The 20,181-nt window shown below is 35.9% G+C and overlaps 1 protein-coding gene across 6 annotated transcripts in view; it reads left to right on the forward strand.

Annotated features, from left to right (window-relative positions):
• SEMA3D (semaphorin 3D) overlaps positions 1-20,181 on the forward strand; it is a 210,745-nt gene that overhangs the window by 70,848 nt on the left and 119,716 nt on the right. For all 6 annotated transcript variants that reach the window (XM_072791319.1, XM_072791321.1, XM_072791320.1 and 3 more), the window contains exon 2: positions 1,818-2,008. In XM_072791319.1, the coding sequence (XP_072647420.1) occupies positions 1,858-2,008 (151 nt within the window). In that variant the 5' untranslated portion in view covers positions 1,818-1,857. The remainder of the gene's footprint in view (positions 1-1,817; positions 2,009-20,181) is intronic.

The raw sequence follows: 20,181 nt of genomic DNA on the forward strand, positions 1-20,181 counted from the left end.
CCACATGTTTTTACCCACTTATCTGCCATATGACCTTGGGAGAACCACTTAAGCTCATTTGTGAAGTGTGGTAAATAATTACCCACCCTTTATGCCTTGCTGGTAGTAGCATTATTAAAAGATTACTGAGACATATAAAAATTTTAAGTTTTTTTTGAAAAATAATTGATTCCAATTGTGTAGTGCCAAACTGGAAGTGGTTAGCAGTCCTGCACCTTCAGGAGCCCGGGGAAAGACTTGTGTGAAGAAAGTGCTGAAGCAAAGAAGGAACTGGTTGTAGCCTAAGGCCTCATCAGTTGTTTGCGATTGGTTATCCCTAATATTTTTGTTTTGTGACTTTGAGGCATTTATACACCTAGATTTCCATTTGCTTAAGCTGGCCACCACTTCATCAGAGCCACCTGAGTCTAAACGTCTCCTTGTTTAAGTTAATTTAACAGCACTGAGTCCTTTCATTTATGGAAAGTACTTCAAAACAAAAAGCGCTTTAAAACATTGAATATAAATATTTGATGACTCTTATTTATAATAATTATTATCAAGCTTGTTTGAACTATGTGTTCAATTTATTCCATGTCTTAAGAAGGACAATTGGGGCACCTAGTTGACTCCAGATCCTGAGACTGAGCCCTGTGTTGGGCTCCCCGCTTCAGCAGGGAGCCTGCTTGTCCCTCTGCCCTCCCCTGCTCTTGATCTCTTACCCTCTTAAATAAATAAATAAATAAATAAATAAATAAATAAATAAATAAATAAATAAATAAAATCTTAAACAAAAAAAGATAACCAAGAGCTTATTTATGGCAACCTGGTTCATAACAACTTCCTCTCTTTTATAAACCCTTTTATATTATGGTTTTTCTATTCAGTACTGCCCTGTGTGGACTAGTATATAGGGTACAGGTAAGATTGTATTATCCCAGGCCTAAAACTTGTAGTGGTGGCCCAGACCTAATCATTCCTATTTTTTCCAATTTTAATTAGACCTTTTTTTTAATTTTTATTTTTTAAAGATTTTATTTATTTATTTATTTGAGAGAAAGTGTGCACATGCAATGCACATGAGCATGAGCAAGAGGGGAGAAGGGGGAGGGGAAAGCCAGTGGAAGAGGGAGAAGCAGACTCCTCACTGAGGACTCCGCTGGGATCATTGCCTGAGCCAAAGGAAGACGCTTAACCACCTGAGCCCCCCAGGCACCCTTAAGTGGACTTTTAAAACACCCTTATATCAGAAACAAGAGATGAACTCCCTGAAAATAATAGCTTTTATCTGTTTTTGTTTGGGGATGATATGAGGAAGGAATGGCTTCTACTAGTATTTTTTTAAAAGGATTTTATTTATTCATGAGAGGCAGGACACAGGCAGAGGGAGAAGCAGGCTCCCTGCAGGGAGCCCAATGTGGGACTCGATCCCAGGACCCCGGCGTCATGACCTGAGTCTAAGGCAGCTGCTCAACCGCTGAGCCACCCAGGCGTCCTGTTCTACTAGTATTCTTGCCTGAGTACTCTCGAGTCAGAAAGAGTTGGTTCCTTCTGCATTTGTGTGAAAACAAACTTTAATAGAGGAAGAAATGCTAATTATCATAAAGAATTGAAATTCATTATGTCTTCATCTCTGCCATCTCTGCATCTGAGTAAAGGCAGACCTGAATTTTGTTATTCAATTCTGATTTCTTTCCCTTGTAACAGTTTGCATGATCAAAACAAGAGGGAAGGAGCAATTACTTTTTAAAATCTACATACATTCAGAAAATTATAATGTAGTAAGTCTAGGAAAATCTAAAAACTGCTATATTAATAGCTATTTTCTTATTTTTTAGATTAAACTAACACTGTTTGAAAGAAGACATTGTTTTCAACATGAGTGCTAATAAAAATGAGAGACCGAAGTCCAGAAGCCACAATTTTCACCTTTTTCATGCCTTGATGATGCTAAGCATGACCATGCTGTTTCTTCCAGTCATTGGAACTTCTAAGCAAAATATTCCACGACTCAAGCTGACTTACAAAGGTAAGTGTGTAAATGTTTTCCAGATTGTCTTTTTGATTACTGTATTTCTTTTATTTAGAAAGGCATACTGACTTCAGTGACATGTTTATGGTATTGGCATCAGTTAATAAAAATATTATTATAGTACACAAAGCCCAATTATTTCTTATTTTTGTGAGGAGAATGGTGCCAGAGGTGTTCATGCACACTTTTCAGCTTATTATTTACAGCTATCAACTACTGGTTAACATAATTAGGAGATTTTGGTCTGTAGGTTATAATCAGTTTTATACTAAAACAAGTCAAATCCCTAAAAATGGAAAAACATTAATTTCACATGGCTCATACTAATTAGTTTATCCCTCGTTAGAGGCACTTTATTTTTAAACACAGCAAGATATCTTAAAAAAAAGATAAACCACTGAGATAACCTTTAAGATCTCAAACATATATATTTATATTTTAGAAAGGCCATGTGAAAAGCTAGAAATATAGAAATAAAAACTAAGAAATGACATCTGCTAATTGTTTTAAATGTTTAAATTAACATAAAAGCAAGGTTTATATGAGTTATATTTAGTCATGTATATGTTTATGTCATGTATACTTAGTTTGTTTATGTTTGTGTAGATAGATACACAGATACTTGCACAGAGAGAGAGAGAGCATGTGCTAAGTTTTATGCTTAAAGATTTATTTCTTTTCTTTTCTTGGCCTCTTTAATACTTCAAGTAATGAGAGGAATGTAGGAGACTTATACTCCTTTATTCTGAACTTGGGAGGAAAAAATTATGCCTGCAGTTTTAATATCCTCTGATCTTTAAGACAACTTATTTTCTGAACTCAAATGAAATATCAAAAATAAAACCTAACTTGACATAGAGTGGAGGTGGAAGTGGATTTAGCATTGTACTCATTACACATTTCATATGTTGGCATTTGTTTGGAATTTATATCTCATGAATTAAAGAGTTAGGGAAACATATTATTTTTGAGTTCTTATATTTTTCTAGGATTTTTTAAGCAGGTTTAAAAAACCCCAGAATATTGCCTCTGTGTTTGAGGGGAGGATTAACTGGAAAGAGATACGAAGAAAAACCTTCTGGAATTATGGAAGAGTTCTCTATCCTAATAAGAGATGTGATGACCCAAGTATATGAATTTTTCACGACCCATCATATGCACAAATCAGATTTGTTCATTTGCCTGTATTTAAAATTCACCTTAAGGAAAGGAACAGAAAACAAATATTAAACTCCAAACGAGAGAGAGAGAGAAAGAGAGAAAGTTTGAAAATAAAGAAGTTGAAGGGAAAAAAAAGGAAACATTATCTGGTTCCTATGATACAGTAAATAACACTAGAACATTGCATTGATATGTGTGAACAATGCAAAATAAATCAGACTTGCAAAGAAACTTTAATAGTTGACAGTTACTGATGATTCATTATGAGCAAGACATTAAGGACTGTGTGTTGTCATGCCATCCTCACCACCACCTGGATGGTGTGGATTATTATCATCCTCTTCCTATGTGTGAGGATGCTGAGGTACCAGGAAACTGAGAAATTTGCCAAGGTCTCAGCTTGGGTCATGCCTCGTGTCCGGAGTCAGTTTCATGCAGCATGGAGCCAGGGCCCTGATCCTGCTTCATAAGGTCCTGGTCATTAGCAGTTTGTCACTGAGACACTTACCAACCAGAGTGAATGTTAACATTTACAGAAGCACCATGCTCGTATTTGGCTGACTATATGATTTTTAGTTGTCAAAATTAACAGAGTTAAGAGTTGAAGAATTCCGCACGTTCTATTTAAGATCTCTGGGTGACCAAAAGAGACCTATAGCCTTGTGAGATGTTGTGTCTTTTGATAAATGTATGGATACAAATAGATTGTCATAGTGATCATTTGACTTCATAATCACAATTTCATACAAGTGATTGTAAAATATTAACTCAAATGTGGTAAACTGATCATTTGAAAATAACAAATCAATCTGGACAAATAGAAAAACATTATTAATTAATTCCACCTAGCTACTACTAATTATTTTATCTAGTTAGAGGGTTTTTTGTTTTTCAGGGTTTTTTTTTTTTTTTTTTTTTTGTATGAATGTTTTTGAACTTGGAATCAACCCTGTGAGTTCAAAATCTTGTTTTATTTATTTCTATATAGCCTGTCACTCTCTCAACACCTAGTGCTTATATAAAAGAAGAACTGGTCTAAGTGTTGGATTAAAGGCAATAAGAACTACTCTTTTGATGGTTCTTATATTAAGTATACTTTCCAAGTATCGTATTTTTCACATTTTTATCTACATTTAGGTAATTTACATGTCAAAGTCTGGTAAGCAGTAGCAAAGATTGAATGCAGGATAGGAATTACAGAAATCTCCCAAATTACCCTCAAAAAATACACACACACACACACACACACACACACACACACACACACACACCCCTATTAGGTCCCCATAGCTACTATTAACCATTCATGTCCAGATTGTATGCTAACATTACAGTAGTCATCTTCCCAGGAGAAGTAGTCATAACCCTTATAGAACATTCCTTCTTTCACTTCAAAGAATATGGCATCTTCTCTTCGGAAATCATCAGTTCAACACTATAAAGTCTACATTTCTCATCCACTTCCAAACATGGGAAGTTTCCCTGAACACCTTTTCTATACCATATCTGAAAGTTTTGGAAGAAAATAGTTCAAACCCTAATATTTTTAAGTGGGCTATTCCAGAATAAATAGTTATGACATAAAAATTCCTGCTAATTTGGGGTTATGGTAACAAAAACTGCCTCTATACCACATTCCTACTTCTGAGATAATGATCATAACTCTCCCTTGGCATTGTCTTTCTCTTCTGATTCTGACTAATGAATTGAGATCATCTAGTACCACCCATTGCTTAGACAGCTTTGGGAGGGTCAAAAAGTTTGAGCTGTGGGCATTAAAACATTGCCAGAATGTAAGGTTAGAAAAATCAGCTAAAGTGAAAAATTAATTTTATTTTCAAAAATAATTTTTATAGTCACCGACTTAGCATTATTTTCTTTGCTTTCCATGGTTCATACTTCCTTCGATGCTGACCAGAGATGCAGCCAGTATCAGTAGAGTTAGCTACTTTGAACAGCTGCAAGATTATTTTGAAGGATTTCTTAAAGGCCTAGAGAAAATATAATAATAACCATTTTATCCAAAGAATGCTGTTTGATAAAGACTTAGCTTTGAACTTCTGAATCCACAGGAGCTTGTTTAGTTCTATTGTTTTGTAAAGAGATTTCCCTTCAGTTGCATATTTTGAATTCTTGCACATGTATGCATACTAAATGTTTCTTGACTAACAAAGAACTTCAGGGATCAAGATGTTCTGTAATTCTGGATTTCATGTTATAAGGTTATTACATATATTTTACCCTACAAGGTGGGCTTCTCACAGTGATGTGTACAGGTTATACTGCAGATGTAGTAAAATAACTTTTGAGAGATGACCTCCTTTAAGTCCCCAATAGTGTAAACATTCTCTATTTCACAATCATCATGAGGGAATTCATATGCGTTAAGGTTATTTATATCCAAGAATCACTAGTATCTGCAAAGTTATTTGTTTGGAAAACCAGAAAATGATGTAGGTAAGATAGATATAGAGGAAATGGACAAAAACTTTGGAACAGGAAAAGAAAAATGAAAGTTAGCTAATAAAGTCCCATTTCTTACGATAGATTGTAGGGCTTTTCTCATACTTTTTTTTTTTTTTTTTTTTTTTTGCATAGTCTCTTTGGCATTTCTTTTTCCTTTCCTAATTTTAGATTTTAGTACTAACATGTGAATGACTATATATATATAGTAATATGTGTATGTATATGTATGTGTATGTGTATTACGCCTATGTATATGTATGATACATGTATATGCATATAGCTCATACATATAGTCTCTTTTTTACTGCATCCTTTTGAACCCAGCATAACGAGAATTCAGCAATCATTCCATTTGAATACTTTCCCCCTAAAACTCTTGCTGTCTCAAAGAATCATAGTAAACACACAAAACACCAGCTAGCCAACACTGAAGTCCCACATGTTAGAGATGAGGAAGGAAACTAACCCACTTAATAGTTAGCATGTATTCACCCATTCTACAAATATGTGTGGAGCAACCACTATGTTCATTGGGTCAGAGAAAGGTCTGTTCCCTTTGAATTTCTTTTCCAGATAAGAAGACAAAGAACAGGTAAACAAATAAATGAATATTATCTCAAATAGTGGGAAGTGCTATGATAAATATAAAACAATGAAAAAAAACAGAGGATCATAGGAGAAGAGAGGAAAAAATAAAACAAGATGAGATCAGAGAGGGAGACAAACCCTAAGAGACTCCTTTTTTTTTTTTTTCTTAAGATTTTATTTATTTATTCATGAGAGACACAGAGAGAGAGAGAGAGACAGAGGGAGAGAGAGAGAGAGGCAGAGACACAGGCAGAGGGAGAAGCAGGCTCCATGCAGGGAGCCCGACGTGGGACTCGATCCCAAGTCCCCAGGATCAGGCCCTGGGCCAAAGGCGGCGCTAAACGGCTGATCCACCGGGGCTGCCCCCTAAGAGACTCTTAATCATAGGAAACAAACTGAGGGTCACTGGAGGGGAGAGGATGGGAGGATGGGGAGATGGGGTAACTGGGTGATGGATATTCAGGAGGGTATAATATAATGAGCATGGGTATTGTAGAAGAGTGACGAATCAGTGAACTCTACCTCTGAAACTAATAATACATTGTATGTTAATTAATTGAATTTAAACAAAAATTTTTTTTAAAGAATATAAAACAGGAGAATAACAGGCTCCAATGACCCTACTTGGACTCTATTGTATCTGTTTTAGGATACCCTGAAAACCACTGGTTTTGTACCTGTGTTTTAGGAAAATCTGAGACTCAGAGCCTGAAGGCCTTGTCCCCAAACAAGCAGCTTATATTAAGTGTCAGAATGGAGTTGTGTGTTTTTATTCCAAGGCCCATGCTTTTGCCACCTGGTGTCCTTGAGGGAAACATTACATATCCAGGAATGCAGATATCAAGATACAGAAAATATATATAAGGTTTCACCATTACTTTTTTGGCAATGTGTTCTTCTCAATAACTATCAAAGAACTACTTTTTGATTCTCCAAAACTTGTATGTATTTTCATACACAAGAAAAATTTGAAATCACCTTTACAATTTTTTCTTCTATTGTATAATTAAAACAATGCATTTGATAGAATGGTTCTTTGTTTTGTTGAAATCTTCTGAGAAATGAGTGGACTAATCTGTGTATTTTTCTTTATAAGTTGCTTTATTTAATTGTGAAATGCAGCATGTGTCTCAAGAAGAGATTGATGCTTATTTGACTCATGTGATTTGTTTGATTTGACTAGTCTAACATTAGTTCTATGATCTTGATTCAGTATGATCTAACAGTGAAGAAAGCCAAACTGCTTAGGTCTTCTTTTTTTTTTAAGATTTTAATTATTTATTCATGAGAGACACAGAGAGAGATAGAGAGAGAGGCAGAGACACAGGCAGAGGGAGAGGCAGGCTCCCTGCAGGGAGCCCGACGTGGGACTGGATCCCGATCCCAGGTCCCCAGGATCATGCCCTGGGCTGAAGGCGATGCTAAACCGCTGAGCTACCCAGGGATCCCCTAAACTGCTTAGGTCTTAACGGTTCCTACTAGTTGTAAGATATTTGGATATTTATTTTCTCTGCTGCCGTTTTCTTATTCATAACACAGTAAATGTAACAATAAATATAAATTAATTTAGTTTTAATTTATTAATCTACCGATTTATTTAATGTATTTCCAGTCAGGATGTTAAGCACCTCAGTGTCTGGCATAGGAAGCATTTAATAAATGCCATCAATTATTATTTTTTGTGAAATGTTGTTATCTTGCTCCGTGTGAATGGCTGCAGTCCAAAGGTTTCCCTTTGGAAACAACTTTGAAAATTATTTTGTAGCTCCCTCTTGTTTACAGCACATATCAAAATTGCTTCCAGCTACTCCCAAAGCATTTTCTACCAAAGTTAGTTTCCTTCGGTTAAGAACCACCCACAGATTGTGAATTTATTAAGGGTACTTTCCAGTGTTTTTACTGTTGTGGTCTTCTAGTGGTTAATAAGCCCTTACAGTGAAAAAAGAACATTGTTGGCCTTGATAAGAGTGGTGTCTTTGATTGGTAGGTAGCCCTCAGAGTGGGTTAAAATGAATCATAAAATCACTCAGGGGTTCAAACCACATGATGCAATCTAAAGTGGGCATTTTTATTGTGAAATTCATGGGAAAAGAAGCTGGCTTGCTCTGACTACCTCCCCCTAAACTACTTAGTGAAGAAGCATTATCAACGTTATAGTAAGAATTCTTATGTAATATATGTATTTTTCTATAAAGCAAATCTTTGATGATTTAATTTTGGTTAATGTGCCATATTTGAATGGAGTCACTTGTTTTCCCAAATGTATTTTCTCTAAACTGAGGCTGTTCAGTTGGGCTCCTGTACTTTTAAGAGTTCAAGGATAATCTTATTAGTATGTGATGTTTAACTGTCAACAGTTAGTAACAATAGTTTCTGAGTGCCCACTATGTTTCTGGCCTTGTTCTGGTAACAAGGGGATATATCACCAGATAGAAGAGACAAAAATTCCTGTCATCATGTAGTTTGTATGCCGATATGAAAAGAAAGACCATACATAAGTACATTGCATAGCAAAGTAGAAGATGAAAAGTGCTATAAAGGGACACCTGGGTGGCTCAGCAGTTGAGCATCTGCCTTTGGCTCAGGGCGTGATCCTGAGGTCAAGGGATCAAGTCCCGCATTGGGCTCCCTGTGAGGAACCTGCTTCTCCCTCTGCCTATGTCTCTGCTTCTCTCTCTGTGTCAATAGATAAATAAAATCTTTAAAAAGAAAAGAAGGAAAAGTGCTATAGAGAAAAATGAATCAGGAAACTTAGCTAGAGAATGGTGGGAGTGTGATAGTCAAGTATGGTGGTAAGGAAAGAACTCACTGAGAGAGTGATGTTTTCACAAATACTTTAAGAAATTGCTGTTGCAAATCATGCAGATACTTGGAAAAGCAATATTTTTTGGCAAAAGGAGCATCCAGTGCAAAGGTCATGAGGTGATAATGTGTCTGCCACCTTTAAGGATCCTAAGGAAGACAATATGGCTGAAAAACAGTTGAATGGGGGAAAGAAGATTGGTTAAATCATGAGTTAATAGTAGGGGGATTAAAAAAGTTTAGATCCTTCCTTGCTGTCATTGTTAAAATATTGGCTTTGAGTGTTACTGAAATCCTACTGGAGAATTTTGGCACGGGGGTGACATAACCTGACTCTCACTGTTATAGTATCATTCTGGTTTCTGTGTTATAAAAATACTGAAAGATAGAACATAGGGAAATAGACATATTTTGAGAATGCAGATGAGAAATGACCGTCTGTAGGCCAGACTAGTTGCAGTGGAGGTAGGAGGAGAGGATGATAAGTAGGTAGAGCCAATAGGACTTTTTGATGATTGGATATGAAATGAAAGAGAAGTCAAATCTGACTTCATCTTTTTTTTTTCTTTTTTTTAATTGAAGGATGGAAGTACCATTGGTTGGGATGGTGAAGATTGTGAAAGAAGTAGATTTTGGGGAGAAAATCAAGTGGACATATTTGTTTGAGAAAATAAAACTAGTAGATGTCTTCTAAGTGAAACGCCAGGAAGGCACTTGAGTACATAATTTATGGGAGATGTCATTGAAGATATAATTTGGCAGTTAGCCTATAGAAATTTTTAAATCCATGATACTCCATGAGATAACTAAAGGATGTAGAAGAATTTGAAGGATTGAGTTCTGAAATTCTCTCAAGTGAGGAAAGCAGAGAAAAGAGGAATAAGCATCAAAGTGAGCTGAAAAGAAGTGCCCAGAAAAATCATGTAGGAGAAAAATCAGTAGTTATAATACACAGGAAGTCAATGAAGAAAGTAAAGGAAAAGGGATTATCAGCAGTATCCTATTCAGCTAATGTGTCTTCAAAGATAACAAGTAAAAATTAACATTGAATTCAACAACAAATGTTCATTGTTGACCTTGATAAAGGCAGTGTCTTTGAGTGTGGGACTCATGGCACAATTAGGATGGATACATAAGAGCATGGGCTCAGGGACTGTAGACAATTATAGATAATTCTTTCAAGGATTTTTTCTGTAATGGAGACATAGGAAGTAGTAACTGGAAGGAAAATAAAATCAAGTGATTTGGGTTTTTTTTTCATGAACTAAATAACACCATATTTATATGTCAATTGAAATCATCTAGGGGAGAATAACAATGATTCAGAAGAGATGTGAGATAATCCATACCTTACTGAAGAAAATATTGATGAAACTCCATTCTTTTCTCTGAAAACAGGTTACTTTTATGTTTTTTATTTTATTTTATTTTTTTATATTTTATTTTATTTTATTATTATTTTTATTTTATCTTATAACTTATAACCTGTATCACTATATCAAACTGAATACCTTCCTCCTTAAACATAGTTTTCTGTTTGACCTCTCTTTTCATCTACACAATAGGTGACATTGACAATAACCCAGATAATAGTATATTATGCAAAATAAGCCACTTTCATTAACATATGTTCCAAAAGTATCCTGGGGCACCTGGGTAGCTCACTCAGTTAAGCATCAGATCCTCTATCTCAGCATTGTGAGTTCAAGTCTCACACTGTGCTCCATGCTGGACATGGAGCTTACTTTAAAATGTGTTCAGTTTGATATAGTGATACAGGTTATAAGTTTAGAAAATTGATACATAAAGATTTGGAAAGAAAACTCCAGAAAGGTGAAATGATAACCTCAAAGTTCCATAAGAGATAATTAAAACAAAACAAAACAAAACAAAACAAAACAACTGATCCATGTCTCCTGCTTTTCAGTTCAATGGTATTTATACTAAAATTTGCCTACATCCAAGCCTATTAATTAACAATAATTAAAATCTATAACATTGTATTTGAGTACTGTTGTAAACATTATTGATCTGTGGAGGTTCACAAGGTGATGGAAGTTACACAATAATGTAAAATATGACTTATGATTTAATATTACCATAGAAGTATCGCACAAAAAATCATTCTTGGAATTGAGAAGATATATAATAATTGCTGAGATCTGCAAAGGTCAGCAGTGCCCTCCTGGCAGGGTAAAAGAGAGTTACTTCATGAGACACTCTGGCTGTGTCATTATGCATAAACATGGAAGGGACTTTAGGATGGTAGTTGCTTAAGTAAAAGGTAATTTTTTTCTGGGATTAAGCCCAGTCAACTCTTTTTCAGTTGAAAAAGTTCCTTTTAAACAGATCTTCTACGTGGTTGGCTTACTATACTATAAATTACTGAGGAGATAAAAGTTTGTATATGCGACTACTTGTTTTAGGACTTCACCCACCTAAAATTTGGCTCCAATTCTTTGAGTTTTACTAAAGGAATTTTTAGAATGAGATTCTTTCAGTACATGTGTGAAAATATAAATTTAAGGCCCTTTTAAAAATGGATGTCTTTTTTTCACAGAAAATTTGACAAATGCCTCCCTACTTCTTAAGAACTAGGAATATATATTTTGCATTTTTGTAAGAGTCCTTGAAACATGCTGATTTAATCCTATTAATTAAAAAAGAGGCATAAATTAGAACTAAGTGCTTTTAATGTCCAAAGAAAGATACTCATAAAGAAGTTTATTTGACTGAAGCCACAGTGAGCCAGACACAGTCTAGAAAATAAGATAAACATTTCAGTAATCCCAAAGGAATGATGAAGTGGAAGAAGCATTAGAACTTGTCTGTGGGGACATTCTGTAAAAATATAAGTAGAGTTGTTTTGAAAAAGAATCTTGTTTTTCTAAGTAATGCTAAATCTTCTAATATAAAATATAGTTGTAATGGTTGATGAGTCTTAAAGTCCAAAGACCTAGATTTTAGCTCTTTCTCTGGCATGTAGCCTCCACGCACCATTAGAACTATGATTTGATCTTTCTGAGTCTATAGGTTTTCTCATCAGGAAAATAGTGATAATCCTCTGGTTCTCCTTGAGGATCAAATTAAATAAAGGAGGGAAAGCTTCTTGAATGTTCCAAAGCACAAAATGAATATTATGACAGATTTTGAAGTGAGTCCAAACGATATATTATTGAATTAGTTGACGTAAAAATGGTAGATCTTTACAAATACAGTTATATTTAGGCAACTTTGGTAGAATTTCTGCTGCTGCAGGTAATAGGAAATTTACTTGAAAGTTAAGAATAAATCATTATTTGTCATCTTTGCCTCTTCCTTTCAGGTTAATGCATATTAAATATATGTATTTCTCTTTTTTGTAAGAGAAAACTGAGGGGGGATAGTTCATATAGCATTGGTTTAAACTAAGCAGATCATTTATCATTTATTTAGCAATTAAGTTGATTATAATTTAATTAGCTTAATTTAGATTACGTTATGGATGTGCAGATTTGACTAATGTAGATTGTAAAGGAAAAAAAAATAACCTGGCCACTTTACATAAATTAACATATGACGTGACATGTTGTAAGTGTTTGAGAGAAACTCTAGTGTGGAGAAGGAAGAGTCCAGCCCTTCTCTTCAGTGCCGTGGGCCACATTATACTTTAGCTATCCTACTCCAACTTTGGCTTAAGGATCTGTAGCAGCAGTATAATTTGGGAGCTTGTTAGATATGGCATAATCTCAGCACCTACCCTCTTCTAAATGAGATACAAGAAGCCCAGCTAATTTGAAAGCATGTTAAATCCTGAGAAACATTGTTCTAGAGTGGTCTGTTTCAGACCTTCTCTTTCCCCACCCCAACCCCTCACCCTGACCCCCAAGCATTTGGAGATAGCAACAGGAACCTGTAACAGGAACCTTTAATGACTGCAAAGCATTGGAGCCACAGTTGGGTCTCCTTTTTTTTTTTAAGATTTTATTTATTTTATTCATGAGAGACAGACAGAGAGAGAGAGAGAGAGAGGAGCAGAGACACAGGCAGAAGGAGAAGCAGGCTCCACTCAGCCCGGTGTGGGACTGGATCCCAGGTCTCCAGGATCACGCCCTGGGTTGAAGGCAGACGCTCAACCACTGAGCCACCCAGGCGCCCCCACAATTGGGTCTCCTAATGGCACACTAACCTCTCTAAATTATCAATAAGCCTGTAATAAATTCTGATTTAGATGGAAGGTAGGTAAACCAACACACAGAAGAATCACTAGGTTGAAAATCATAGTTAAATGTTTATTAGACTTCCTGTGTGCAAGAAGTGGTGATGAATTACAGCATTGATTTAGACACTATTCTTATCTGAAAGGGCTTACAGTTTTTTTAAGGGACAAAATAATTGCAAACCTATTAATGCCATAGGAATAGGACATTTTTTAAGTGAATGCCATTGAAGAAGTTTGAAGAAGGTTGAGTAAGAAACGGGACTTTGGACAAAACCTAGACTTTATTGAATGAGGTATATATATTGGCATAGGGGGATTTTGGTCATGAAATTGACCTAACTTAATTGTGATTTAGGAGGAAAAGCAGAAGAGACAGCATCATGTAGTAGAGATTGGTGAAGGAGGGCACAGAACACAACTGTTTATGTGTCAGTTATAGTAGTTTAGAGAAGGAATAATAGGGATCTTGGCTTGGCTGACAATAGGAATAAATATTTGAGGAGGAAGAATAGAAAATTTGCATGATTGAATCTGTAAGACTTTAAATTTAGCTGGATGTTGCTGTGAGGGGAGTGAAATACACTAAGAAGTACCAGTTATTTAAATACAAGAAAAAAGAATAAGGGACCAAGGAAGGGAAACTAAACATGATCCTGCCATTTTGAGCCTGAGAACTACATCGTGTCATGTCAGTAAGCCATTAGAATCAGTAAGATCTGTTGATTAGGGAAAAACTGCAACATCAAGCAGACTATTGGAAATTCTGAACTGTGATTTGAGAGAGCACAGTTTTAGGTGTCTGCCTCAAAGTCATCAGCAGAGTTCTAGTGATTTGTGAGACAGAAATAATTATAGGAAACTATAAATGGAAAACATTATTTCATTGCTTATGCCCTATGAACACTGCCTGAAATTCAGAACATTATTCTATCATTGTAGTTTTAGTCTCCCCCTTGGAAGTCTGTGTGCATATTTTAATGTGGATTCTCTGCACACGTCTACCAGGAATATCTTCCTTGAGACTGAGTAGAGGACCTTTTCTGGAGAAAGCCTAGAGAATAGTTCTATGGGTAATTGACATCTGTTCAGAATGAAAAACCAAACTAAAATTTTCTTGAATCAATGGAAATTAAATTTTAGACCAGATGTCACACTGAGTGCCCAGCATAATAAATGAAAAACAAAAACAAAATCCAAGACATATTTAGTCCAATTATTTTAAACTTCATAATAGCAAGAGTGAAGAGGTGATTCAGATAACTTTCAGAAACAATAAAAGACAGATTCAAAGGCTGGGGATATGATGACACGAGGCTTCTCAATCATGACTTTGAAGGCTGGAGGAGCATATTAACATGCCTCAGGTCACTGAGGGTGAATGCTATTCACCCCGGAATTCTGTAGTTAGCCCCCCTGTTAATGAGGGTAAATTAAAGGCATTTTTACACATTGAAAATTTCACAAATTTAAGTCTCAGTCATCCTTTCCTAGGAAGCTTCTGGAGATGTGCTCCCCAAAATTAAGAAAGTAAGTCAAGGAAGAAGACACAGGATCTAGGAAAGATGGATCCATCATTGGAGAGAGGTAGAGGGAGTTTGAGAAAGCTGTTCCAGTTTGTAGGGAGAAGACGGGCCCAGGAGAGACGTCGCCAGGAGAAACCCAAAACACAGTTTGACAGAATGTCATCTGAGAATCTTAGGGAAGCACTTTTCAGAAAGTGTGGAAAGATTTGATCACAATTTTAAAACTAAGCAAATGTCACAACTGGGATATTATTAATAAAAGCAACAGTTTTTTTCAAGAAATAAAGTATAGTCAGAAAACTACTTTTCAGGGCAGCCCCAGTGGTGCAGTGGTTTAGCGCCGCCTGCAGCCCAGGGCGTGATCCTGGAGACCCTGGATCGAGTCCCACGTCAGACTCTCTGTATGATGCCTGCTTCTCCCTCTGCCTGTGTCTCTGCCTCTCTCTCTGTCTCTATGAATAAATAAATAAAATCTTTAAAAAAAAAAAGAAAAGAAAACTACTTTTCAGAGTAGGGAGGAATATTTACATTGCAATAATAATGTGATGATGATGATGATGATGATACTGCTCACTGAATACAACTTTCATAAAAGGGGTACTATGTTAGGAGCTTGGTTGGAGGGAAAGAGCTGACATCCAAAAGCTAAAATTCTCAACTTCTGTAAATGGGAATTCAATGAAAATGTCTGGAAATAATGTTTTAAAAGATAGTAGTATAGTCTTAGAAATATAAAAAGAGATAAGAAGTTAACTACTAAATGTGTTTTTATAAGGACTAGATTGGAGGTGGACACAGATGGAGGAGGAGACAGATGGCCATTATGTATGCCTCTTAATGTTACTTTTTGGTATGCATACGCTTAATTTTGATGAATATAAGTAATTTTAGAAAGTAATGTTATAAAATATTGTCCTTTTTGAAAGTTATTCTCATAACTTTTCTATGTACATTCATTTATCATGATCTTAGCTTGAGGAATTATTTTTTCCTATTGTATTTGTCTTGCTATTTAGAATCCATAGTATTCTATGGATTTTAAGGTATGACTTTCTGAGATTTGTAAAAATTAAATTTACATACTTGATTGAAAACAAATGTATATTCATTTGTGACATGGTGTCTTGATTTTAAAACATTCAAATTTGAAAAGGGAGAAATATTCAAAACCTTGAAGGGAGTTAAGAAAATAATTGTCAGAGTAGAATCAATCTTGCCGGAATTATGCTGTCAACTACTTCTGCGGAAGTTTATTCTATTATGACGTTGTTTTTCTGGAAATGTACTAGGTACTTTTAATGTCAGCCTTTTTTTTTTATAGGTCAATGGGAAACAATATCATAGCAAAGTATTTGAGAATTTAAAAGGACTAATTCAAAGTAAGAATTTAAAAGCACTCATAATCATAAATTACGAATCTCACATGTGATGGATTATAGAAAGCATCTGCTATTGAAAGCTAGCCAAATAAGAATAAACCTGTGATTTAAAAGCATGGATGTAGATGGAAATGTGACAGTGTAAAATTGCCACACTCTACTGCACATCCTGTCCTGGCAAGAACAAAGCTCTGATGATATAATAGGCTTTATTTGCTTCTAATTTATGTTTCCTTACATGGTACCGTCTAATTTGTTACTGACATAGATAATGTTCTAAGACCTAATGAGCAGAATGATCTTCTACATTCCATTGCAGAAGAGCAAATGAAAATCTGATTTTCTTTTTTCCTGATTTAGAAGGAAGAAAACAAGACTGGACTTCTCACCTAGGAAAGTATAAATATAATATAATACACACTTAGTTTGAACTCATCTTTTCTAAGGATTTTAGGTTTGAATATTGTTTTTTTCTTTATATATTTGATATCATTTGAGCACTTAGCTATGGAGACTGAGTGTACATAAATAGAGAGTAATTTGTATTTTTGATAGGTAGAAGTGAGCTATCTTGCTAACCAAAATCTTTTCCTATGATCTCAAGCCTCAGAAAACCGATGAAAGTCAAGTGGGGCCAATTTAAGACAAGTTAAATTTCCAAAGCTTGATTCCAAAACAGAATCCATGCCTTTCCATGGACCAAAAGCTGAGGAAGCAAATAAAAGTTCACAGAGAGCCAAAGGAACTCAGTGAGCCACAACATTAGGGACTAATTTTCGTGTTGGAATGAATAGCTTGCTCCTTTTACTCAATTCCTGACTCAAACTGAGAAGGGGGCGGGGGAGTTGGTAGCCAAAAGTTTTCTGGCAACTATGGGAAGAAGGAATTCCATAGCAGGATTCTTTAGATACTAACAGCATGAAAGTCCTGGGGAGTCAGATCATCATCAAGGGAAGAAAGCTGAATTTACGGGGAAGACAGGAATAAAAACTCCTTTACTCCTTTACTTAGTCAGCTTTGCAAAGAACACACGGGAGAGGTGACCGTATTTCAAGAAACTTAGAACAGCCTTACTTAATACAATGGTGATTTCCTTTGAGGAAAAACAGAAGTGGCTGCGGCAAGGATTTGTGCTGAACATCTTGAGATGGTAGGGAAAAGCAGTTGGGTTTTGATCTGGGTCCATTTTGGGTTGGAAGCTTTCTCTGCTGAGGAATTGTATTCCTTAGATTGGAGTCAATTGAATATTGATTTTCCTCAAAGGTGATTTTCTTTTTACTCCTATGAAGTTCTGCCTTTAATAACTTTATCTTCTTTAAAATAAAAGCTGTTAAGTGTTCTTTGTCAAAGGATGTGGGAAGCCATTTTTTTTTGGCTACGTAGTCCTCTTGTCATCTCCACCTAGTTCAGGATTTCTGGCAATAAATGTGATTTCAAGGGTATGAGAAATTGTTCACTTAACAGTCAAACATTGAGGAAGTCTGTGTTGCTTAATCTTAAATTTATTAGATTCAATGTGACTAACCACTCCCTTCCTTTCTGGGGTGAAGAGGAAGAGTTTTAGACCATCAGGTCAAATGTTCATCGGCCTGAATGAACAATTGTATTAAGGGACACTAAACAGGAGATACAAAGAATTCTTTTCAGAACAAATGTTTATTTCAAATAAGCGCAGGGATTGTGGGATCTGTAGCCTTTCCCTCATGTGGAGGGGCATCTGGCTGTGAGTGAGGAGTTTCATTCATGCTGAGCTTCACCATTAAGAGGGAATCGGTTTTGTGAACCCCCCTTAACCGTTCTGGGCCTCACTAAATTGGTAACTTGTGAGTCCAATAGAATTGATAGAAATTCCTTTTAGTTGGAATTTCTTTATGCTCTATTTCTGTTCTTCCCAAAGCTTAAGAGTAATCTGCTCCAAGGAACATAGCAATGCCCAGGTATAGTAGGTGAATGAGTTTATTTGATACCTCCTTAATGTTAACAAAGTTAGGCATAATGTTCTAATGCCATAGAACTTGGGTATTGGAAGGAGTTTAGAGACCATTCCATGTCTCCACCCATACAAAATGAGGAGAGAACTGAAGTAACATTATTTGCCTTGCTAAAAGATGCAGTAGGAATTTCTTTCCATTTAACTATTAAATATATTTAACAGTCTATGACTTTAAGTATTGTTGTCCTCTGTCACAAGCATATTTTCATTTTTGTCGTGAATGAGCATTTCCTTTGCATTAGTCTATAAGATTCATGAGAGTGGAACTTGTTATAAGAGTCTTTGCAACACATGCAAAGTATCTGGTGGTTTTAGGTGAGTCAGTTGTTTGCCTTCAAAGTCAAGTTTTTGGAGTACCTGGATGACGCAGTCAGTTAAGCATCTGCCTTCAGCTCACGTCATGATTTCAAGGTCCTAGGATTGAGCTCTGTATCTGGCTCTGTGCTCAGTGGGAAGTCTGCTTCTCCCCCTCTTTCTGCCCCTCTCCACCCGCCCCCCACCCTGGCTCATTGGTTGTCTCAAATAAATAAATAAAATCTTAAAAAAAAACACACAAAATCAAGTTTTATAAAGGTAGTGACTCACTTTTTTTGTGCTAGAATGAGAAATTATGCTAAGTATGGTTACTAACTACATGTAGGAAATATATAATTTCTCTGTGACTTTTGAAGAGGTTATCAGGAGATGGTTGATGAAAATTCTGGACCTACCCTTCAGAAAAAAATGCACATATACATACAAACATATGAAAAATCATATTATTTGTAGGGTTTTTGATCCCCAGAACCATCCTGTTACTCTGAAGTGGTTTATTGATCATGGAGCATGAACATCTTTTCTATGTCATTATTCAATTAAAATGCATTATGGTAATGATTTCTATTTTTAAACTAATGGTATAAATGAATAATCCTTGTTCCATTTATTTCAGAAATAATTAGCTTGTAGCTTTTTCAAAAGAATATTGCTAGAACAGGAGTGGGAACTTGGGGGCCTGGGACATTGAGTGACACTACAAGCTGAGAACAGGGTGATAGGACAATGAATTGCTAAAAGAACAGTTACAAGGAGTGATTGTGGTGATTAGGTCAAAAGTTTAGGTAGATAGAACAAAGAGTGCATTTAGGACCTAGAAGTAAATGCTATTGTCATCTGAACAGAGGTGAGGCTGGCTAAGTATGTACAGGCAGGACTCCTCTCAATGGCATGTGTGAAGCAACATGCTCGCCCCACCATCCAAGACGGACAGAACAGAGTTTCTGTTCAAGGAGATTATAAACTATGGACAGTCTTAAAAATTACATGTCTGAGAGTTGCCAGTTTAGGAGAAGAAAAAAATAAAGCTCTGAAATGTGTTGCCAAAGTTTTAGTCTTTAACTTTCATGAGTTTTCAGCCTGCAGAGACAGCATCCATTTCTGGTTCCAGAAATCCTGGGAGTATGTTAGCTTTAGGTGTGAAGATGCAGGTTCTGGACTTAATTACCACCCCCCACCTCCCACCCCCGTTTTTTTTTTTTTTTTTTTCTCCTTTTTTTTCCCTAGGCTTTAGTTGATGATCCTGTGGAAACAAAAATGACTTTGCTTGGTTTGGCAGAAATGCAAGAAAGATAAGCTGCTTGGGGAAGAGGGAACCTGTTCCAATCCCTGTCCCAAGGTCTTTTCAAAATGTATGCGTCAGCCTGAGAAATTTTCATATGTAATGCCTAAGTCTAATTATTTAGTTTGGCTACAAAGGATTGGCAAAGCATGCTTTAATCGTTTTGATGCTAACATTGTCACAAGGCAACATTAAATCATTGTGAAATGATAATACTTTACGTGAGTCACTAATTTCGCAGCTGTTTTTCCTTGTCAAGTTTGAAACTAAACCCAACAGAATCGGTAATGGTAAAAGAAAATAAGGCAAATGACTACCTCAACTTTATTTTCTTGGCCATACCCGTAGAAACAACAAATGAGATGCAAGATTCTTAAACATCTTGCTCCCCTCATTGGCATTGCCATAACTCAGGGACTTGTCATCTTTTAGAAACTTCTGGTTAGTCTCCTTGCTCCCA

The sequence above is a fragment of the Canis lupus genome, chromosome 21 (genome assembly GCF_048164855.1).
Source record: "Canis lupus baileyi chromosome 21, mCanLup2.hap1, whole genome shotgun sequence".
Lineage (NCBI taxonomy): Eukaryota > Metazoa > Chordata > Mammalia > Carnivora > Canidae > Canis > Canis lupus.